This window comes from Sycon ciliatum, chromosome 8 (assembly GCF_964019385.1).
Source record: "Sycon ciliatum chromosome 8, ocSycCili1.1, whole genome shotgun sequence".
NCBI lineage: Eukaryota > Metazoa > Porifera > Calcarea > Leucosolenida > Sycettidae > Sycon > Sycon ciliatum.
The window spans coordinates 15,549,378-15,573,245 of NC_088650.1; the positions used below are offsets into that span (position 1 = coordinate 15,549,378).

Genomic DNA, 23,868 nt, shown 5'->3' on the forward strand with positions numbered 1-23,868 from the left:
ATAGCGCTGACAACAGCACTGACTGTGCTCTTACACCATTGCCGCACGCTTACACATCATGCAATGACCAAAGCACCATGATAGTAGGCACTAAACAGTGAACATTGGGTGCACTTATCCCCAGGGATTAGGGCTTTAAGTACAGACAAGATCACCTCAAGTAACAACTCTTGTATTTGACAGTATGCTTGATGTGATAGACTCAACAATGCAAAGCCGTTTAACCTCGCAATTTGGAAATGCTTGCCTTTTGGTGCTGATTGACGTCTTCTGCTTGCACTCGATTCTTGAGACCACTTATTACAGCTTGATGCTGGTTTACAAGTGCCTGTTATATCCAAAACGTGCGGAAAGAGTGCAACAGAGAGAGAGGAGATGAAATACATGTAGTAGACGGGAAGAGAGAGAGAAAGAGAGAAAGAGAGAGAGAGAGAGAGAGAGGAAGTTAGTAGTTTGGTTAGATCTCTACTCTGATAGTGGACACAACACTGTACAACACTGTACATGTAGTAAAAATTCACACAGCTCACTATAAGCAGATGAAGCCAAAGTACCCTGCATAACGTACCTCGTTCTGTCGCATATCCCTCGTCATGGACAGGAACTTCTGCTGCCATACATCTGCCTCACTTGCCGAAGCCTTTTGCGCTTTCGCAGCTTTCTAAACACACAAGAAACAGATAACGCTATAAGTCATGACATTCTTCTGCAGCTTTGACAAGGCAAAAAAATCATTCATGGTACACCTACCAGTATCTCATACGGTTGGGGAGGCAAAGTGCGGTGAAGAATGGCAACCTGCATTACCGGTCTACACGGGCTAGCAATGCGAACAAGCTTTATCCTGATGCTCTGTTTCATGAGGTGAGTGCGTCATAATCTTACGAGCATGTCACCAGTGTTATAGTGTTTCATGTCCATTTACTTCTTTGAAGTAGTTTGATCTTCGCTTTAATAGACTATCTGTGAAAAATCCCTTAGGACATACTGCCTGTAAGGGGAAATTGACTTCCAAGGTAAGTTCTTTTCCCAACACCCTGAGCATTCACAGTACAATCATGCACATGTACACTCATTTTCTTCTAATATCTAATAATATGGTTTCCCAGAGGGTAAAACACCCAGAGTGCATAGCTTTGCCTCAAAGGCAGTAGCAATCTAAACATCCTACCTTGAGTTGATGGTGGCAGTTGGCAAGTTCCTGTGCAGTTCGATCTGGGCATGCCGAGATGGAGAAACAAGTAGTCAGAATTGGAGAAGGAGCCATGTGGTAGAACACACACAGAAGAATTTCAGCTGCTGTACAAATACTTGAAACCTACTAAACAAGACGAACCCAAGGTGCTACCTGTGGAGAACAACCAGTGGCTCTGCCACGAGGAGATTCCATTCAAACCACCCAACTTGCTTTGAGTATAAATCAGCTGAGTTCTATGCCTAAGAAAGTATACGAGTTTCTACATTCAAACAGAAACTGCCTCAGTAAATGAACTACACTGCTGCCCAACAAAGTCCGACTACTGCTGCACTTCCAGCGCCCCAAGGGAAGCAGCTCTTGGTGCCCTATGGCTGTCAGGCTCGCTGGAAGCAGTTCTGGATTGGTCCAGTAGTTTCAGTGCCTTTCATACAGTTTGTGTATGATACGGTGGCTGCACATGGCCTCCATAGCAGTAAACATGTGATGATGGCTAAAATGTTGGTACGGTGATAACCTGACCAGCCGGACTGGTTCCAGCCGCCCTGGCTGTACACGTCAGCTCTAGTTCACATGTCCAACATTCAACCAGTAGTGAAGTTCTCGAGTGATGGTTAAGGTGTGGTTCAGATTTCACTGCTCAGCCCTGTACAGTATAGTACTCGGTGGTGTTGTTGTTTACCAGCTGTGCTCTAACCTGAAAGGCATATCTTTTAAAAGTATATTGTGCAGAAGTGAACGTCTGGAAAATAATTAGCCTTGTGGCTAAGATATCCCTGGTGTCATACAAATCATTGGCGTGAGATTGAATGTGTAGTTTCATAATAGTCCCATACAGACGTTTTTATCCATCATTTTCATTTTCAAGTATGCACTGCATCCTTAGCACTAACTCACCGATTACTCTTTGCTGTTGCAGCACTTCATCATCCTTCGCCTGCAAGGATTTCTTCAGCGAGGCATTCTCCTCGTCTGCCATGGCAGATTTCCTCTCCGCGTCGGCGGCGCGCCCACATAGTCCAGCTACATCGGATTGCAGCTCCACAATGGAGCATTGGAGATCAGCCACCATTACGGCCACGTCCACCTCTGTGCTGTCATGCACGGCCTGAAGGTGATCGAATACACATATCATGGTCCGTTGGTGTGTAATGTAGTTAACATGTGCCATACATATACGAGTATAGACAGGGTACCAGGTTCAAGTCATGCTGCTTGGCAGCGGAAGGATTTTTCCAAGCCGTGTTGCGAGCAACAGTCAATTAGGAACTCGTGGCCTGGTATGAGGGAAATATGGATGCAGCGAATGATATTTCAGTCTCTGACAACTTTGGTAGTGAGTTTGATCTGTCCACTGGTCCAGTCCATCCAGCAGGTGGAAACATCACTTTCAAAGAAGAGATATGCAGTTGTGAAATATTTCATTGGATTGGGATTTTTGGATACTTTGTTTGCGATTGTATTTAGTTAGCCTGAGAAACAATAAGTCAAACCTCATCGCCTCCTCCAGTACAGTATCATAAAAGCAGAAATTTTCCGTGGCGTAATTTTTTCGGTCTTCTCCAAAATCGGCGGGTCGGTGGAGGGGAATATTCGGTAAAACCGTTTTCCAGGTAAGTGTACCACAGCCAGACCTCGCTTGTCCGGTCCTCTTTTATCCGGATCCCTCGACATCCAGAAAAAATAGCTAATTACAGATTTACAGCATACGTGATGCATCCAACATAACCGGTGTTCGATTATCCGGTTTACCGAAATATTCGGTGTTTTTTTTATTTGAGGTAAAAATTGCCGGCACCGAAGTAGTTACCGAAAATAAATCACCGCCGAAAATTTCTACTTTTACAGTATGTAGGTGCATAAAATTTTACTCAGGAATTGTATTTTGTTAGCTCAGGATGCATGAGGGCATTAACGAAAATGGAATCCAATCGAATTTATGTGCTATAGTACCTTTACAAGTTCTGCACGTAATTGTTCGCATTCTCCTGATACGCTCCTGAGTTGTGACTCCAGATGTTCATGGCGTTCATGGTACTCCGCTGCGTACTGTGCATTCTCCGCGGCGTGACGGCGCGACTTCTGCAGCTCCTGTCGTATGTGCTGAACCTCTTTGCTGCGCAGTGGAAACTCTCTCAGGAGTCGCAGTACCTCCTTGGTGTCAGAGTGTCGCTCTCTGCGAACTTCTACTGCATGTCTTGAGTGAGTACCCGTAGGTAACGCATGTTGAGTGGATTTGGTACTTGGCTTTCTTTTACGACTATCAGCTGTCCACATTGGAACAGCACCATTTCCAGATGATTCGTGTGTAACAGTCTTCTCAGCAAGCCTGCCCGTGTCTTCTCGTGTGCCACGTTTGACTGTCTCCCCGCTAGCGCTGCCGCCCAATTCCACAGTGGTCTGAGACGACGTAGCGCTCAGTTTTCGCTCTCGTTCCGTTGCCAGCATATCACCAAGCGAGCGTACAAGCGATTCATTCTCCGCCAATCGCCTAACGATCGAATCCAACTGTCCTTGAAGGTAGTTCTTGCCGTTGGCTAGTTCGAAGGGAGAAATAGGCCTGCCGGTGGCCTCACCAGAAGTTCCGGACGTTTCCATTTCGTTCATTGTAAGACAACTAAAGTAAAGTAATGCTGAGATCTGTTTTCATAGCAAATGTTCACTAAAACATACGACAGTTTATAAAAAATATTAATTACAATGACAGCATTCCAAGTCCAATCCATGCACGTGACTCTTTTTCACTGGGGGTGGAGGATCAGGTCATTCAGCATTTTCAGGGAGCAGGTGGATCCGGAGCATCAATCCGGTGCTAAATTGTTTAGTATTGTGACCATACACTTATAATTATACAATCATGTACATACAGGTACAGGTACTCGGTCCCTAGACTGCATACATAATAATCATAATAATAATAATAATAATGCAGAATGCAGGTGTCAGCCATGGCGCCAGCGAGCCAGAAGTACAGCAAGGGAAGGAGTACTACTGCCAGCAACCAAGCTCCAGTAAACACCTACTTTTTAAAATATTTGTATTACCCCCTAGGCCCTGTGCTAACACCCCCTGGCCTGAACCGGTATAGCCATGCCCCATGGTACCGCCTGTGCAGAATAAGGACACCGCCCAAGTCACGGAGATACAGAGTGATGAGTACAAACAAGGCCGGTCCTGGAAGCTCGAGGTAGAGTGCTCAATGTACGAATGTACAGAGCAGTATACACACACAACAGAGGCGAAAGGCTGTGTTAGCTGTAACTTAAAGTTTCACGCATCACAGCGATCGAGTGATGAGTAAATACCACTGTAGTGTGCTCACGATACTAGTTGCTGCAACTAGGGAGGGTGAGAGGTACATGTAGTACATTGAACATAGGGTAAAAAACGGCTATAGGCATGGGTGCACCGTTGCTGTTACTCTGTGTAGCGGTAGAGGAAGGAAAATCATGCTCGCTCGCAATGTTTATCCCATAGTGTCATACACTGCAAGTAGCCAAAGAGTTCAGTACATGGCATCATAACCTGACTGAGCTCAAAATACTTTTCAAAATGCATGGAGAGTTTAGTGCATATCGTCATGATGCTATCTAGAGTAGTATGCTGTGTAGTAGTACTCTGAACTACAGACCGTCTTATCAATTGCCTGTTCTATGGCTAGTAAAGGTTTCCCATTAAATGGCTGTCTATGGCAGCATAGAAGGTAATCCCATAAAGATCGATAGTGCTAATAGTCAACCAAGTTCTCATATACTATAGTCCAAATCAAAGTATCACAAGTGAGGGACATGCACAATGGAAATGGATGACAACTGTGGCTCGACACGGTGCACTACTTTCACAGGTTTCAATCCCAGAAAGCCTCTATCTACAATAGTGTGATTGATGCCACTGTGACTGTCATGTTTCCAACGGCAACCCGAAGCAGAATCATGAGCCGTTAGGCAGGAGCTCATTGCTGCATGTATCTAAGTGTAAATAGTCCAGCAAGTTGGCGCATCGGCTACTAGGGGTGTTGCTCGGGAATCTTGTACCCACGGCAGCCCTTGTTCTCCACAATGGGTCCCTCGGGAAGTTCATGTATCCAGTTTTTCAGTTGAATAGTGAGATTCTGGACCAGCTCTGGGTTTTGGCCGGCGACATTATTCGCCTCAAATGGACTTGTGGTCAAGTTGTAGAGCTCAACGTATGTTGCGTTGGTGTTCATCAGCAGCTTCATGTCACCGGCGCGAATGGCGACGCGCGGTGCCTCGTTCCAGCAGTTGCCTTGCAGTGCGTAGCGCCATTCCCACATCAGCGGGTGAACGCGCTCCTTCAGCGGAACGCCCGACATGATGAGATCCGTGATGTCGACGCCGCGTAGACTTCCCATCCAGTTTGCGGGGATGGTAGTGTTGGTGATGGTGGCTATGGTGGGGAACCAGTCAAGCGAGGAGACCGTGGCGTCGGACACCTTGTTGGCCGGAATCTTACCAGGCCAGTACGTGATGAACGGTACTCGCACACCACCCTCGTAAATACTGCGCTTGCGTCCGCGGAAAGGCCCCGCCGTGCCGACACTATTGAAGTAGATGTGTACATCTTCGGGGCCATTATCAGCACTGAATACGACCAGCTGTGAAGGAGCAGATACAGCAAAGCAAAGACATTACCAGCACTGAATACGACCAGCTGTGAAGGAGCAGATACAGCAAAGCAAAGACTCTGTTTCACTCAATCCAAGGACAGTGCTGTTTCGCTCAGCATAACCCAGGGCTTGACTGCAAAATATCACAGAGGGCAGTATAAGTACACATACAGACTCGATAGTACAAATTTGTGTACTGTGTAGGTCAAGATCACTCTTCCGCCGACCCGTTCTTTCTCAACCATAGTCCTGCTTAACATGGCCAACCCACTGTGCCTTCTTAATTTGCCCAAACAAAGCATAGCCATCAACTCACAGCACTTTGCAGTCACCCGGACTGGGCCACCTGGCACTTGTCCAAACTTGTTGGCCATCAACCCCGGTTTACCAGGTTATGTGTACCCACTATCATACACAAACTGCATGAGAGATAATAGTTATGCTAGGACCAGACCAATCTAAACCTGCTTTGGGCGGTCCTGATAGGCGCAGCATATGCCCGAGAAAACAGAGTACGGTCGACCCCTGTTATAACAAACACCATTGTACAGGAGAATTTTTTAGTTCTTTATAGACGAAGTTCGTTACAATCCGAAATGTACTGAAATTAGACAAGCAGCAAGTCCTGAGTCGGATTGACTGATATGTGGCCCATGACAGCATGCGTGCACTTGGTGTACATACAGCCCGACAATACTTAGTTCGTTATAAACGAAATGTTCGCAATAAAGGGTCAAACAGGCACATGAACAATGCCAGGTTCGCTATATCACAAAATTCGCTGTAAGGGGTAATTATCGAACTTTTTTCACCAAACGAATTATTTTAGTTTAGAACCAACCCCTCCCTCCCCCTCAGAACGTAAAAATTGTGGACATATACATGCATATACAACAAAAGTCGCAAGTGTGTCACTGCTCCTATGGCCATGTACATGTATCGAAGTTTTCTGAAACGAAATTGGTCAACCCCCTCCCACCCCATAACGAAATTATTTCATTTCGTGAAAAAAGTTCGATAATTATGGACGACCCCTAAGCGAGTTCGTTATAAGTGGAGTTGACTGTAAGCACCTTCAGCACTGCGTAGGCATACCGTGTTCTTATCAAGACCCTTGCTCTGCAGGAAGTCCAGCATTCTACCGATATGTACGTCGGCATCGTGCTGCGCGGCACGGAATATCTGCTCCGGACAGCTCGTGAAGTCCTCCAGGTCTGGTGTCATGCCAGACCAGGGACAGAATGTCTGCATGGAGAAGTTCGTCAGCTGCTCTTTCATCAGGTTCAGCGGAGCATGGGATATGTGAAACCAAAGGTTGAGGTAAAACGGCTTCTTGGCAACCGATGCATTGTTGATGAACTCCATTCCCAGGTCCACAATAGCTTTACTGCTGCGACCTGGCCACAGCTGGTCAGAGCAGTTCAACTGTGAGACACACAGGAGCAGCATAAAAGTATTGAATCAATCACAACAGCAAAGAAAGAACCTTTGGCTCTCCCGTCCTTTCAGGCCAGTGGAGTAGCAGGCACTGGGTTGTGACATATTTTGTAAAGTGTCCATGATCAGTATTCGGGGTGCATTAAAACCGGAAAAGTGTAATGAAATAGGCAATTGTAGAATGTGGGGAACATACTGCAGCTGGGCAATGACCATTTTCGGACTTATGTCCCCATATCACTTCAAGCATACGTATCCAGCATTTGTTCCTTTACCGACAACCAGGCACCCAGACTGTTATCATATCCTAGGAACTTGCTGGTACATGTACTAAACGTCCATGCTCCATTCACTCTTTACACTACCGGGTATCTTCAACAATCCTGCAAATGAATACAAGTCTTACCTTGGTGTTTGGGCCAGGGTTAGGGGGTCCAGAGCATCCAGGCAGGCGTGTCGGATCCGTTGATACGTACGTGGCTGAAGAATCTATGCCATACTCAGATGGCGGCGGCGCATCTTCTGTGGCTCCTGTTTCAAAAGCCGAGCACCAAGCAAGAAAGAAAGCTGATGAAGGCATGGCGCTGACCCAGTGTGTGCTCACCATGCAGAGCATATTCTCACTCTCTGTGCTTTGCCCTGGCACATCTCTTGTTATCTTCCTCGGTGGCGTTACCATCAATAAGTACCCCTCCCCCCGACAATGTTGGTTCTTCTGGTTTAGAATAAACATTCACCTAGTTTTAAAATCATGCCGTACACCATTATTACGGCCCAATCATATTATACCGTCCCAGCAGCTTGTGAGTACGGGACTTGGTGAGATTGTTCACGCAGCTTGTGAGTACGGGACTTGGTGAGATTGTTCACAATCTCAACCAAATCCGCATTCACCAGCAGACCAAGATACATGTATGATTGTACTACTGTACTATGGGATTTTTTTTACTAACCTAGATGCCATTTGCCAAAATGTCCTGTAGTGTAGCCAGCACCTTGGAGGAGCAACGTCAGCGTTGGAATGTCATGGGGCAGGTAATCGGCACATCCTCGCGCGGCGTTCTCCGCATGGTTTCCCGTGAGTGCAGTGTGAATCTTCAAAGAGGCCGGGTGCCTTCCAGTCATGAATGCTGTGCGGCTTGGGCTGCACACGGGGTTGGCTACGTGAAAATCGGTGAACACCGTGCCCTTGCGGCCCATTTCGTCCAGGCGAGGTGTTCGACTCCTACGATCGCCGTTGTAAATTCCTACGTCGCCCCATCCCCAGTCGTCAGCAAGAATGAAAACCACATTAGGCCTGGACTCTTCCTGGGCCAGAGCGGTCAGGCTGAGAGCCAAGACCAGAACAACAGCTTGCAGCATTTCTCCTCCTGTCTCCTAGACAAACAAAATAATGGTGTCAATGATCACAAACAACTAGTTTTGAGCCTTCAAATGAGATTAGAACAAAACAGCTAGCTGGTATTTCGACGGGTGACAACGAAGTCATATGCCTCCCAAATATCCGTCTCACATGATCGAATGCTCCGGGGCATGACCTGGCAAAATGCTCCAGCGACCCTTGAAGTAAATAAATTAATTAGTTGAAGTGTAGATCTACATATTTGAAGGTCGTCATCTCAACACAATGCATAGAAGTCAGCAGGGACTGGTGTGCATGCAGGCGATCAAGTCGACTATCATCCACACATAATACTTAATAGTAATACCAGCTAGCACAGTAGTAAACTCCAGACTACAATGATCATGATGATAGTAGTGTAGACTCCCTCCTTTACCGACAAACCCGCAGCACTGAACGAACGACTGCTCAAGTTAGTTCCTGCAAAGAGTTTCCTTACACAACGCAATGATAAAATTATCATTATTATGATCTGTAAAGTGGTTCTGTCTTCGGGGGAAACATAATAAAAATCACGTATATGCAGTACTACGACGATTGTGTCAAGGAGTGGAGTCCAAAATGCATAAACAAGAACACACATGATTGTACAGGTACCGAATACCGGTAAGTGCTGCTTACATTGCTTGCGTACTGATCAAATCAGAAAAGTCCGAGATGCTGCTCATACTGGGGCATTCGGGCTATGAAATAATGAGTTTGACTAAATACAGAATAGGTCTGAATATTGATTATTGATATCGTCGCTACCTATACACTATCTCAATATACAAGTACCTATGCATAAGTAAGGAGACACAAACAATCTGGTGTTTGTTTAGCGGAAAGAGGGTACATCAAACTGTCGATCTTGGAAAGTGAGTTCAAACCTGTCATAACGTTAGTCATGACTATTGCTACTCATGATGGGTATTCACGTTCTCATTAGGTTTGTGGGTCTGGCGGGACATGCTGCCGTTGTCGCACCTCCTGGTCATGCTCCAGGGTGGCGTAGTTCCTGCCGCTGGTGGAGGTTTCGGGCGCGCCGGGGTTCACCTGCCAGTGGATGCTGTCCTCGAACAGGTCCTCATCGCAGTCTTCCGGCGGGAAGCAGAACTGCAGCTTGAGAATGAAGCCGGTGAACACGCCGCCAACTATGGCGATGCCTATAGTGGTGGCCAGTGCGGCCAGCTGAAACAGAGCCTGTTCGCGGCGCGTACGGCCATCACCGGGACTGACGTCAAAGCCCAAGCTCTGTAGCCGCAGCAGTTCGGGATCGCTGGCATTCTTCGGCGCCATGGCCGGGTAGACTTGGTACAGACTGCAGAGTTCAGACAATCAAAACATTGCAGTGTTCAGACGATCTGAACATTACAGATACATTCAACCTTGGGAATAACCATCCTTGATCGAGAAAATTTTCGTTATTCAGGAGCTGCCGGTATTCGTGGGGTTGAAAGTCTGCGGTCAAATGGCCACTAGGTCTCGAGATTGTGTCGTTTTCCTCGAGTTGCTGTTATAGCCCGGGTCGTGATTCACGTGGTTGACTGTATACTACAATAAACACAATCAAACCCTAACTTGCTGGCCCACAGCACACTGAAGGCCAGACCGTGCGTACGCTGGTGGAAAATAGCAGCTCTTTGCTGATTGAACTGGGATGGAAAGCCAAGGATTATTTATAAAAAGTAAAAAGGACCAAGGAACTACAAGTTATACTATATTGTTAGTGGACATTATAGTGTAACTTGTTGTTCTTTGGTCCTTTTTAGTCTTTGCTGATTGTCAGATATGCGCTGTGCCATGTTTAATCCAGAAACATGAGGTGATGTAGCTTTCCCTCTATCACCTGAACTCGATCGATACCGACTTTGGCGGCAGTACATAACAACAATGTCAAGTACACCACAGCCTGCATTGTACACCCACATAACTGTTCCATTACGAGGCTGGTCAGTGCTCTTCAGCAAAAATGAATGAGAAAAGCCATGCGATTGGGCCGAGAAATATACACCTTTTGTACACACACGCACAGCAATGCTTGTCAGCACCCTCTCCTCTACTCACGTGTTGAAGTAGGAGTCACTGCTAATGGTGGTGGTTGCTGCAATGCCCGCAATGGCACCCAGTACGCCAGGCATGCCGTGCAGATTGTGCACACCACACGTATCATGAAGCTTCAAAGTCTGAACAGAAAACCGGCACAAAAGAAACCAATCCACTTGTTTAGGGCCTGGAGTCATCCTTTTGAAGTACAATTCTGGAGAAATGCCCAGGAGAAAGATAGATGTTCATTAGTTTAGGGAGTTGCAAACGGGAAGAATCTGAAGAGAAAATGGACTGTCCCCATCAAGACTCAAACCAGGGAGAAAAGATAGCCTGAAGAGAAGTGGTTGGTGGGTTCCTGGGTGTCCGTGTGAATGCATGATATAAGAATGTGTGTATGTACATTGCCAATTATTTGATGCATTTACACAATGTCTGTACTGTGTACATTCAGGCTTAACGTAATCAAGTGGTGTGCTTCACTGTCCGAAGAGTGCTCAATACCCATGTACATTCAGACTTACCCGTTGCAAGTACGGCTGCAGACTGACATAACCAAACACGCTCACAAGAGCAGCAACAGCTCCAAGAACCTGGGCAGCCCAGGGCTGGATCAGGAAGTTCGCTGATGCACCCACAGCCACACCACCAGCAAGCGTGGCATTCTGAATGAGAACCTGCAATGCAGAGATATCACATGGGGTTTACAAAACAAATTCAAGAATTAGTGAAGTACACATGTGCAGTGGTTAATTTTCTCCCCATCCCAGTCACGAAGAAAAAAAGTGGCTGCACAGACATCTGATGCACTGTAGTAGAACGTACAGAGCGAGATAAAAGATGGGCATGAGCTACAGTAACGTATTACTTCTGTAAACTAAAACTTGGCTCAGTGGTAATGAAAATTGCACAGAAAATGTCACGCGGCCCATGTTTAGTCAGGGGGAACTAGCTTCATGTACATGATCCTGGTCTGAATTTGGCTCACATCGCCCAACCGAAGTTAGAGTCATGTACTATCCAGAAAAAGCTGGTTAGTTCAGTCTGTACCCTCCCCCCCCCAGCACCCTTCCTTGCCTCCCTCGATCTGCAGAAATATGAAGCATTTTCTTGGGCATCTGAAAAGCAAAGCAGCTTACCATATCAAGCCTCTGTTTCTTGTTGAATAGCGTAGCCAACGCAAAGGTCACCACAGTGCAGGCACTGAGTGAATAGTATGTGTTGATCACAGCGCGATGCCTCTGATCACCAACCTTCAGCGAGGCATTGAAACTGGGCCAGTACAGCCAGAGCACAATGGTACCTGCAATGAGCAACACACGGACATCACATTCAGTCAAACACTAGCAATTGCAACATCACTACAGTCCATTCATTGGAAACTGGCACCCTAACTTTTTGGTGTCTCCCACACATAGTTGCAGATATCGTGAAAACAACAGTACATCCTGCGTTGTGTGACCCGTGCAATTACTCCTTGCCGCATTTGAGGGCACAAAAGTCCAAGAACAGGGAAATAGAAATTCAGCCAGATTTTACAAAATTAGGCCAGGTATGGCAAAATGTATGGAGAAGCAGATCCCAAACCCAGATTTGTGAGATTTAAAGTTGGTTTTTGATCCTCAATTCGGCCCAAATCCAACTTTCAAAAGCCAGCGGGACTGTTTCCGATGAATGGACTGTAGTACTAGTATGCACAGTCAGGCTCAAGAGACGAGTCATTTTCGACAGCAAGTCACAATGTATGGTAGTGGAAAGGGAGACGTTTCCAGTTGAAAGTAAATCTCGTTACACATATCCAGGCAACTTGCCTGGATATGTGTAACGAGATTTACTTATTGAATAAGTTAACTCCTCAACTCCATCGCAGCATGTTCTTCATGCTTGAGAATGCCTCCGTCCCAAGCACTCGACCATAGGCTCTACTCCACAGGCTTTCAGCCGTGCCATATACACTTTATTGCCAAGCACCGTCATTGATGCCCCAATGATAACCATCGATTTGGGCTATCATCACGGCATTAAACACGGAACTTAGCTATTAAATATTAATCACTCTACCACACTGCGCTCTCGTTCTCTTTCTTTATCTGACTCTCTCATGTGATCTATGTGTGCAGGGATTGACTGGAGTTGGAGCCAACATGGCCGCCCTGCATGGTCGTGTGATAAGTGTGAAACCCCTCAAAACTATGGTCGAGAGAAACCGTTTCTGTTTCATGCCAGTTTCCAGCCATCTTCTCCGTGTGATCGCAATCGGCAGTATTGCGGGACATGGAAATACATGTAGCTGGGTTATTCGGAAAATGCATGTTGTCACTTGTATCTGGAGTACACGCTCACCGAATATGGAGAACAGATCCGAGTGATACACGGCGCCTTCCTTCTCCGATCCCGGTTTTCGGGCATGCCGTGTGTCCGGCGCAAGTGTCTTGCTCATTGCAATGCCAAAGTACGCCCCAAACGTGTGCACAAATATCGATCCTCCCACGTCCTCGGCCTTCAGGTATTTCACACCCACAGTTTCACTCACAGCGAAGAACATAATTTCAAAAAACGCCATGAACAGCAGCTGAACTACGGACACTTTGCCGAGCACCGCACCGAAGCTGATCATTACGGCGGCGGCGGCAAAGTCGGCCGTTAGTAGGTTGTCGGAGGTCAGGTGTATTTGCTCGTCGTACTCGCCCTTGAAGAAGCCAAGTACCAGCGTAGCCCACTGAAGAACTAGCGCTCCCAGGAAGAAATTCAGCCCGATGCTGCTGTAGCCGTAGCGTTTGAGGAACGCCATCAGAAATCCGAACCCAATGAACATCATGCTGTGAACGTCTTGCCACATCGGGTACAGAGAGTCGATGCCATTCGCTGCAGGCTTAGTGGCGTTCGGGTCGAGCGATGGTCTGGCCTCAGGACGGTCATACTCCGTGAACACACCAAACAAGATCAAGAACACTGCCTGAAAGAACAGCGCAATTATGGTGAAGCGCTTCTCCGACAAACTTGGCAAAGCCATCTTGTTCGCTACCGCTGCACGTCAGGAGCGGTCCCATAAATCACTGGTTGGCAATTCCCTGTGCTGACTTGACTTACTACTACTAGTACCCCAACTCTTACATTCATTGGAAAGACTCTGCAGCAATACGCAGAACTACCTCCACAAAGACAATTATTAATTTTTAGATTTTAGTTGCAGTACATTCCCACAAAAATTTACAAAATCTTGAAACAACCGACTGGCACATGCATGGTACATGGTCAGGTCTCAGGATACTGCCTCTACCCTTCACTTGAACGGAGAGTAGAGCCTATACTACCCTTCAGCTTGGTGGGGTGTAGACTGTAAAACGCAGGCCAGATCGGCAGATGCTGGTTTGACACCAGGGCAGGGAGCCAACCCTACACTGCACTACGCTACACACACATAAGAGACGTGTCATGACGACTCCCTGGTGAGTGCGCGTAGATCTACATGCCATGCATGGTGTGCATATATGTGCAGCCTCCGTGACTCCATTTTTGAAAAGTTCATACATTTTTTACAAAATAAGTAGCGCGCTAGCACGCGCCGGGCGCTACGCGGCCCTGGCACCATACCCCCCCCCCCACACACCCATTCCCTAGCCTAGTATTAATAATGTAAGTAGTATAGGGAACTCACGACGTATACAGCTGGTCATTATGTACATGTACATGACTGTATCCAGGGGCAGTGCCAGGGGGTAAGAAGGAGATAAGTCTCACACAAATGCCAAAGAACCCCATATTTTGGGCCACAATACCCTGACCTGTAGCTGCATCCATGTACCCCTTGTGCCTGGCCACAAATGCACAATCATTCACACACCCACACACACACGCCCCAGTTGACTGTGGGTAGCAGTAAGGCTGGAAATCCCACTCCCGGACAGCGCTTGAACCAGGTGCCCCTCGTATCGCAATCATGGTCTTGGAGTCTTAGACCAACCTACAGACTGTGCTTGCTTGGTCTTGCCTCTTGGTCTGTATTCATGGAGGGTACATGTAATTGTCTGGCCGATGATGACCAGAAGGCAGGCCTGTAATGCATGGCGTACATGCACAATGTAGATGACGTTGTGCAGTTACCCTTACTGACTAGAGTAGGGAATACAAGCCAAACTGTACACCCTCCACATATTAATTGATTTGTACCAACCAACTTTCTGTCTGATACGGGCCACAAATGTCTGCCAATATTGCAGCGCCATCTGCACATCTCCGCTATGTTGAAAGGAGCATCACTGCAGTTACACACAACTTACATGTACATTTAAATAACTGAACCTGACTATCGTGTGCTGAGTGCTTCTGAACACGATACTCAGGGTGGCGGAAAGATTGTTGGTCTGTTTTGTTTTGCCTTTGTGTGGCATTTGACATGTGTCACTGAATCAATGACAGTCTAAGTCTGATCTGTCAGTGTCAGTGACCTGCATTATGTGTTATTAACTTATTATTCACATCATCAATTGTGCGCTTTGGACCTTATCGCAAACATTAACCGACGTCGTCAATGTATGGCACCGGAAGAAACTACGTACCATCATTGGTGTCACGTACCCACAACGAATCTCGAACACAGCGCTGTATGCCAGAACCGAGCAGACCCCACAATCCCAAGTCTGCAGGCAATGGAGACTGCTGTGGTTCGGCCATGTAGTGAGGGAAGGCGAAGAATCGTCCTCTTTCCAAGCCCTCCTAATGTCAATCAACACAACAGACATACGACGACCCCGAGGACGACCACGTCTGAGATGGATCGACGTTGTCAAGAAGTTACAATGCATTAATCTGTCGCTTCTGGATGCTGTGCAATCTGCTTCTGATAGAGCTGCTTGGCTCGAAATTGTTAACAGATGCGTTGACCTCATGCAATGAGTGAAATGCGAACTGTCATTATTATTATTATTATTATTTGGAAAGGATTGGGATTATTATTATTATTATTATTATTATTATTATTCACATCATTGTGCGCAGTATGTGGGGAGTCCATGAATACTAGCACCCACCATGCCCTCACGTGCCTGGCGGCAGTGGCCGGTTATTATCCGTGGGCTCACTTCGGGATCTTCTGCCGCGAAGTTCTGGCCGGCGTAGTGCGGGAGGTACTGTACTGCCCGATATCGAGGGTGAGCCACGCTTGCTCCCACTACATGGTGAGGACATCTCTGCCGTCTCGGCTAGCCATCAGGCAGAAGCACGCCTAGACATGCAGGCTAACTAAGTAAGGGTTTCTGGGCGCGGCAGCAGGACACCCTTTTTTTGATGTAGGGCCAATGGCAATGGTCACAGACCTTAGGCCGTCCTTGCTGTCTCGTCCGACAATCCTTAGCCAACTGGGAACACAAGAGCGAATGAAGAAGGGGACGTATGGTGCCAGAGAAAATAGTGGGAAAGAGCATTATCCATGGCACTGGTGTTTTCGACTTCGGAGTGGTGGGCAAGGAAACAACCACAACTCGTACATTGCACATATACATGTACATTGTATATCTGTTAATATCTGAATTCACTGGTTCCTTTGGTTGTCGAAAAAAGAACTTGGCCTACTCTGCCATGACAGGTAAGCTACGGACCCGGGTTTCGTTTTGCCTACTGCTGTGGGCAGTCACAGGCTTTAGGGGCTGCAGGGCCTGTTACATCCGCCGCAGGGTCGGGAGCTCCTTTTTCAGCGTATTTCCACCGGTCGTGTTGATCGAGCTGGAGGTGTTCGTTCGCCTTTGCATGTCAGCCACTTATTCATACATATCCACCGCCACTTTAAATAGGTAACGGTTTCTTGTCAAGCCTAATGATTCCCCAAAGACTGTCCGTCTGTCGAGAGGTTTTCTGATAATAATTATTATGATCGATCTTACAGAACAGAACAACAAGGACAATCAAGGCTTGTTTGCTGCGACTTGAAGTTTCATGCTCTCGCAATCATCAGGCAACATCAATCTTATTGATCAATCTTACACTTCAATTGAGTGTTCTGATTGTTACCGAATTTGGGTTGCCTTTTTGGTTTGGTTCTTACTTCATGGTTTCACGCAATCGGCTTTCTGAATAAACCCATCCTCCAGTACTACAGTGACCTGTAAACTCTCAGTGAGCTGTATCGCAATCTACTGAGTAGCTCATCTCCAATGGAGTCTTCTCTACTGTCTACTCTGCCCTGCCATGATCTATGTACATGTACATGTACTGTCTGTTGTCGTACCATGGGTAATGCATGACATTGTAGAGTGTTTTGGCTCTACTTTGGCTCTCCATCCCACTCCAAATGGAATGCTGGAAGACATTTTTTTAACCAATGGGACTGCTGATGGATGCCATAATGTAATAATTATATAATGTAATGATTATATAATGTAATGTACATTATTCATGACAGTCATGTATTTCAAAGTAGCACATGCTCACTGTAACGTAAGAGTACTTATTTTTCTATCTTTCCCCTCGGCGAAATTCCCCAACCCTGTACTCGTGCTGGTGTCTGTATTTTTAAGAGAGCAACACCAAGAGCATGTTTCTAAAACTTAGAAGGTGAGGATGCAGCGTGTTGGACCATACCAGCACAATCATGCACTGCACTGCGTGATGGTTTACCGACATACATGTACATCATACTACATGTACATGACCTAACTATTGGGCGCCTGCCGCTGTCGTGTCTGCGATGCTATCACCATGAACTGAGTTTTCGTTGTAGGTCTTCATCGCATTGTAGTCATTCCATGGACCATGCATTGCTAGTCGCAAGGTACTTAGTGTCTCTTCTGTCCGTTACCTACGCGCTTGAGCCTCCAGACCAACAACGGCAGTGCAGCACAGTGCAATGCGTTCCATGGCTCACAAAGGGTACATTCTTGCCTGAGAACCTAGGATTAGTCGTGCATAGCCTTGTCTTCATACGTGTGTTGGCATCCTTCATGAGCTTGGACTGCATACAGTGGACACGCCGATTCCGTGCACAGCAGCCTAAGGTCGGGTTTGGTGAGGAATATCATCACTCCATCGGTTTGATAATTCAGACGTTGAGTTCTTAGTCTTCTGACACATCAGGCTACGTTGAACGAAATCATTATTGGATATGCTCCGATAGTGCTCGGCCCATTGATTTCGAACAGAGCACCTATTGCTGAGGACATTGAAGTTTGCAATGAGCACATTATTCTTCGCACTCTAGATTAGAATCACAGCCATCGCGCACTGGATTAGGTGCAATCATGTCTGATCAAGCTCCACTGGGTGGCTGAAGGCCAGGCCACCGGGGCGCTTTTGTACTCCATTATTCTAGAGCCGCTCGTGCTCAAGAAGCGATGAGGCGTCTAAGTGTGCTACCGACAACCTGGTGTACAAACTGTGTCAGGGCTGAGGCCATTGGGAACGCACTGAGAGGAAGACTCGTACTGCATGTGAGGGACACCGACTCTGACTGACAGTAACCCACGTACTCTTACTAGTCTTAGTGAGGTTAGGGTGTGTTTCTTCTGCCAGTGTCTGGCAAACTCGGCATGCAAACCATTGCATTGCGAAGAACCCCGTGTTACTGGTACATGTACTGGTGAGTGGCATTTAACCTCAGTTGATGTAATTCAGTGTGTGTGAATGCAGCATGATGGTCAGTGCAATACTGAGGAGCACTTAGAAAGCATGGCCCTGCACAGTGTCGGCCGATGAAATACGGAATCGTCCTCGGGTGTCGGATACAGTGGGATATAGAGCCGCAATGTTCCACACAAACACGCGCACAGCAATGTAGGCCACAGTTCGCCGAGAGGGCATGCGAATGATGTCGTCGTGGTGGTGAGTTAGCAGAACAGCTGATGGGCGCATTGCATACAGCGCGAGTCGGCGAATTCGTTTTTGCTCGTGCATCGCTGTGGGACGAGTCCGCGACTTTGCCATAACATCTAAGCTGGTGATGTAATCGCATAACTTCCCAAGGATTGATTCCACAATTCGTATCACTGCCATATTATGGTTGTGCAATGCAAGTAGATCGTGTACGCTAAACTCATGTACAGGTATCGAGGTACCCCAGGGACCGAGTTCCATCTGTCACGCCAACTTGGCTGGCAAAGCGAGCGAAGCGCTCCATGCCAGACGGCACGCATTGGACGTGTCGAGCCGTCCTCCGCCGGCGGTACCACGGCAAATACTGCTAGCATTGGGCAACCAATGCTAGACCCTGTCAGGATGTACATGGATGTCGTTAACTACCTATAAAACCTTCACACATCTCTCATCGCAGAGAGAGAAGCAGATGAACAAGAGGGGAAGTTGACATTCACTTCTTATCACTCGTTGTACTTCCTCGGTATTGTTTGCATAGCTCAGAAAGAAGACTAGTTGTTCACGTCGCAAGAAGGCAAGGAAACGATGACACGATTTTCAGTTTCAACAGTCCAGGCACTGTGCGGTATTGCGTTGTTGCTGATCGTTGCAAATGCTAAGACTAGCAATGCGCTCTCCTGCTTCTGCAACGAGCCTGGAAGGTTCAACTCGGACTGCGATGAGGCGCGCTCAGAGTGCAGCGTATCGGAGCTCGGCTGCTGCTACCAGCACTTGAAGAAGATGCCAGTTCCGAACAGGAATCCCGCGGGAGATCTGCGATCTGATTACTATGGCTGCATCGACGAGCCCATCCAGTGTATGATTGGCAAGAGCGATATGCTGCGAGATGGCCTGTACGCTGTATGCGATGACGGCAACCATTGCAACCAGAAGGATCGCAAGACAATTATCTACCAGGAGAAGCGGCATAGAGACATGACTGAGGAGGATCGCGAGGATGTCGAGAAGACGAACAGTAAGGGAGCACTTCATCTCACATACCAGCACATTGTAGTGAGCATTTTAGATGCATTCATCATGACCCTGGTAATGGAATGTTATAATAGATACGAGTACATGATTGTATTCAAGTCATGTCCATGAGCCCATATTTGACTACTTGTACAACGTACAATTCTTGCACTCGTGCCCTCGCGAAATCCGGCCCCTCAGCTAGCTTTCCGCGTAAGTTCCGATATTACTTGCAGGGCTAGGACTGGCACCCTGAACCGCGTTCAGGCTGCCCTAACGTACGATCCCGGATTTCATTGAGCAGCACACTTGAGCATGTAACTGCTCTAGGCATGTAAACTGGAACTTGTGACGCTGTTGTAGCCATTCAGTATAAATTATTAGCCTACCTTCACTCGTTCATACAAGTACATTAAACATTCTTTTAACCCTTTGGAGTCCATGTACTAGTACTTCAGTAAATGTACTAGTACTGTCCAAGAACCAATGCGTCCCAGAACTACAACGTAGGAGACAATCTGGGTCTCTCTCTCTTACTCACTGACACACCACACATACACGCACATCCATGTTAATTGTTCTCCCTCTTATCTCTCTCTCTCTCTCTCTCTCTCTCTCTCTCTCTCTCTCTCTCTCTCTCTCTCTCTCTCTCTCTCTCTCTCTCTCTCTCTCTCTCTCTCTCTCTCTCTCTCTCTCTCTCTCTCTCTCTCTCTCTCTCTCTCTCTCTCTCTCTCTCTCTCTCTCACTCTCTCTCTCCCTCTTTCCTTCTGTCTTCCTCTCCCATTCGCTCTCGCTCTATGTGTGTGTGTGTGTGTGTGTGTGTGTGTGTGTGTTATCAGATGCTACTTGGCCCCTGCACAATACTATAGATAGTACACACAATCAGTGATTGTGCTAAATGTCCTCTTTGTATGTGTGTGTGTCTGCACGTGTCTGTACATGCTACTGTTGCTTACACAGTGAAATCGTACAAAACGGCAATAGCGGTGGGTGTGATCCTGGGTTGTCTACTCTTGTTGGCATCTGTCATTGCCACCGCTGTAATATGCGTTCGGCAAACATTGCGCTCCAAGCAACGGCAACAACCCGACGACCAACTGGAGCAGCTCGCCTCCTATGGGCGGACACCGTCTTCGGACAGCGGCGAATCACAAAGTACCATCCAACTATCTCCACCGGGATCCACCGGATCATCTCCCGAGTGGACGGGGAAAGCAGTTAGGGAAGAGACGCGATTGTCCGGATCGGCATCTGACGAAGGCACCGAGGTGACTTTCATGGATATTGATGGGCCCAACATGCACGTATCAATGCCAGCACCCGGGGACACCTGTATTCCTTGAGCCTGTTGTAGATCTAACTGACATTGAGCACTCCAGCCGTGACATGCACGCTTTAATACTCGTGGTAACGTTATCATAATTTCTGCACTTACGTGTTGCAACTTGAGTAAATTCCACTGTCAATTCTGAGACCCCTGTTTAAAACGCCATAGTTCGACACCAGGAAATGCCCCATATATTGATATCGATAGCTAGATAGATCTGTCTTGTTGAAGTCCCTGATCAAAAATTATGTATTCTGTGAGAACGACGCCATTTTTAAAAACAAGTAAGTACTCATTGTCACAGCAAGGATAAAACTGTGATTGAGAAGCCTAACCTAGTAATACTGTACTTGCATACTAACTAATACACTGTACATGATTGTACTTCGAACTACCATACACATAGTCTTCATTGCTTGGTACGTTACTGTTATACTCTTAAAGTACTGCTTACGCCGATAATAATGACATTGAGACGACAGCAGATTGTGTAATGTTCGCCTGAACCTTGTGCTTTGTGTTTGACCTTCACAGGCTGCGGTGATAGATCACATATGTATCGCCAATAACTCGTGTGAAATTGAAACATACGCCAGCAGCGCGACGCCATCAGTACCTGGGTTCCGCTGAACGTACCAGGCGCTTCAGAGTGCCGCATTCTGTCTCAAAACCGAGAGACCATGTTGCGAAAACGATTCGAAGGCCCGTCGAAGTGCGAAGTGAATCGTTGTACAGTTACTGGCGAGTTTGGCCAGATTGTCACCGCTGAATATCAATTTTCAGACTTGAGCTTTCCAACATTGCGCTGTGTCAAATTCATAATTCCGCTGTCGGCTGGTACATGCACACGTACATGTACATATTATGTCGAATTCGAGCGCAACATGATCGAGTTTTGTATTGTCCTTGAACTACATTGCACTTTGAATATCAAATTAAAACCATCATTGTTCTGTACTGCGAATACATGTACATGTACATGTACATACCACTCTCTAAAGGGTCCCTGAAGATGGTCCTTGCCCGAAAATTCGGATATTTTATTTTTCAATTCACTGTTCATTGGTGCAGCCCCGAGATCGTTGAGAGCGTTGTGGGGATGTGGGGATATTTAAAAAAAAAAGGAAGAAAGAAGCGAACAGTGCATACCCATCCGACAATGTGTATTGTTGCGGAAAAATGATTCCACCGTTTAGACTCTATAGTGCTGTGCTCGCTGACGTGCCTCGCCGTGACCCCCAGATGGAACAGCACATCGTCAAGCGCTAGACGCATATTCACCAACCCTACATACATGTACAGGTAGAGATCTGCTATAGCGTTGATGTTCGAAGAAGTGTGTTTTGATCACTATTTATAGGTTAGTGCATGGCAGGGAGGGCCTTATGGCTTGTTAGTGCCCGACAGGTTAGCCTGAGGGCCGTAGGCCCGAGGGCTAACCTGAAGGGCACAAACAAGCCATAAGACCCTCCCTGCCATGCACTAACTATTTTAGAACGAGGTTACATGCATTATCTCACTTCCATTATGCTTGTGTACCACTATATTGGGTAGTTTTGTGGTTTGTGTGCAGAGAGACTTGGTGTGGTATGAAAGAATATTTTCTTCTGGTAAGTTATGGTAACTCAGCACCACTTAGGACTACTAAAAGTAGAATGGAAGCAAATGAAATGCTGGGCTCTTATTGCGAGCTTCATTCTTATTCATATACATGTATGTAGTTTGTGGAGCTATTTAGGGGCTTTGAGAGCCCCTTGTCGATAACTCTAATGACTTTGATCCTCGCTTTTTATAGGTTTCCGCAAGCTGTTGACAAAGGAAATTCGTACAGATGAAAGAATACGGGGGGCAAAAACCGTACACACTTCTGAATTGCGTAGCTTTTAGTAGTACACCGTACACGTTATGCAGAGTTCATTATCTGCACCGCACTATTATGCATACAGGGAGTTGTACGCACCAGTTTAGAGTATATTCAGCGGGCTTTAAACTAATCCAAGGCCCTCGACGCGTCATCAAGAGTAGTAAAATAACGATTGAGCGGGCTTTAAACTCTGATAAGGCCCTTGGCGGGAATGTCGCTGATTGGTCGTTTCCTGGACAACGAGACAGACCTCGTTCTAAAGACGATTATCACTACATAATATGTACATGGACCAAAGAGGCCAGCCGATAATCTGATCATAACGCTCCAAGTAATCCCGTCCAGCCAGCTTTGAGCACTGACATAGGATATGGGCAACCGACTCGCCCGCCTTCCCTCACATTCGACACAGGGGCTTCTGCCCTGATGGAAGATTTGGGCCTTGAGCAGATTAGTTGCCAAGGCCTGGTCTTGTGCCGCAATGATCAGGCTCTCTGTGGTCTTCTTGAGACCAGCTTTTGTCAGCCAACTCCAGGTGTTCTCGTTGGTCAGTTGGTCTGTTTGCCGGGCAAACTATCCATACAATAGACCGTAGCCTCCTTGGACAAAAACCATTCGACTCAGTGCCCCAAAACTCTAAGGACCCTGAAATCAAGTTGAACCTTTCACCGGAATTCCCCTTTAAACCGGTTCGGCATCTTTCTGTTCGTTATTCAATAAGTCTTTCTTAAAAATTCATGTCGATCTACATGTAGTCTTGAAGTACAAGTAACCAGATCTTATACAGTCAGCAAGTGCGACAAAATGGCACAAAACTGACAAGGAGTACTGAGACATTCGGCGACCTGACACCTAGCTCCAACACTTCTCCTTGTCAGTTTTGTACCATTTTGTCGCACTCGCTGACTGTATAAGATCTGGTTACGTTGGTGGACAGTTAGTCATATCTCGTAACAATTTGGCCTTCTTCTTTTCACAATAATTTAATTGGCTCACCATCCGAGTTTAATACATTATAAAAGTCCAAATATGTTCGGAAAATGCAACCAAAATGCGAAGAATATGTGCTTCGCTGCCATGGTAATAAACATGTCGCCCAGAACTCGTCTCGTAATGCATGAGTGTTCTGTATTCATGCATGGCATGCAGGGAGCCGTATAAACCTTCTTTATACGAC

General features: G+C 46.8%; 4 protein-coding genes across 4 annotated transcripts; 1 reads left to right on the forward strand and 3 right to left on the reverse strand.

The window, feature by feature from the left end:
* Positions 1–220: 220 nt before the first annotated feature.
* LOC135823591 (uncharacterized) lies at positions 221–3,803 on the reverse strand. The gene is made up of 5 exons (XM_065336436.1): positions 3,149–3,803; positions 2,093–2,303; positions 1,172–1,215; positions 569–661; positions 221–328 (listed from the first exon to the last, which is right to left on the reverse strand). Exons 1-5 carry the CDS (start codon positions 3,800–3,802, stop codon positions 221–223), a joined length of 1,110 nt encoding a protein of 369 aa, XP_065192508.1. The 5' UTR covers position 3,803.
* A 686-nt stretch (positions 3,804–4,489) lies between these two features.
* LOC135823810 (steryl-sulfatase-like) lies at positions 4,490–8,852 on the reverse strand. Its single transcript, XM_065336657.1, has 4 exons — positions 8,213–8,852; positions 7,666–7,790; positions 6,918–7,247; positions 4,490–5,810 (listed from the first exon to the last, which is right to left on the reverse strand). Exons 1-4 carry the CDS (start codon positions 8,619–8,621, stop codon positions 5,202–5,204), a joined length of 1,473 nt encoding a protein of 490 aa, XP_065192729.1. The 5' UTR covers positions 8,622–8,852; the 3' UTR covers positions 4,490–5,201.
* A 217-nt stretch (positions 8,853–9,069) lies between these two features.
* Positions 9,070–13,896, reverse strand: LOC135823809 (ammonium transporter Rh type A-like). The gene is made up of 5 exons (XM_065336656.1): positions 13,030–13,896; positions 11,826–11,989; positions 11,211–11,363; positions 10,708–10,826; positions 9,070–9,961 (listed from the first exon to the last, which is right to left on the reverse strand). Exons 1-5 carry the CDS (start codon positions 13,697–13,699, stop codon positions 9,586–9,588), a joined length of 1,482 nt encoding a protein of 493 aa, XP_065192728.1. The 5' UTR covers positions 13,700–13,896; the 3' UTR covers positions 9,070–9,585.
* Positions 13,897–18,709: 4,813 nt separating this feature from the next.
* On the forward strand, positions 18,710–21,882 carry LOC135823812 (uncharacterized). The gene is made up of 3 exons (XM_065336658.1): positions 18,710–19,504; positions 20,461–20,768; positions 21,362–21,882. The coding sequence occupies exons 1-3, from the start codon at positions 19,075–19,077 to the stop codon at positions 21,455–21,457; spliced, it is 834 nt and encodes a 277-aa protein (XP_065192730.1). The 5' UTR covers positions 18,710–19,074; the 3' UTR covers positions 21,458–21,882.
* The last annotated feature ends 1,986 nt before the right edge of the window (positions 21,883–23,868 follow it).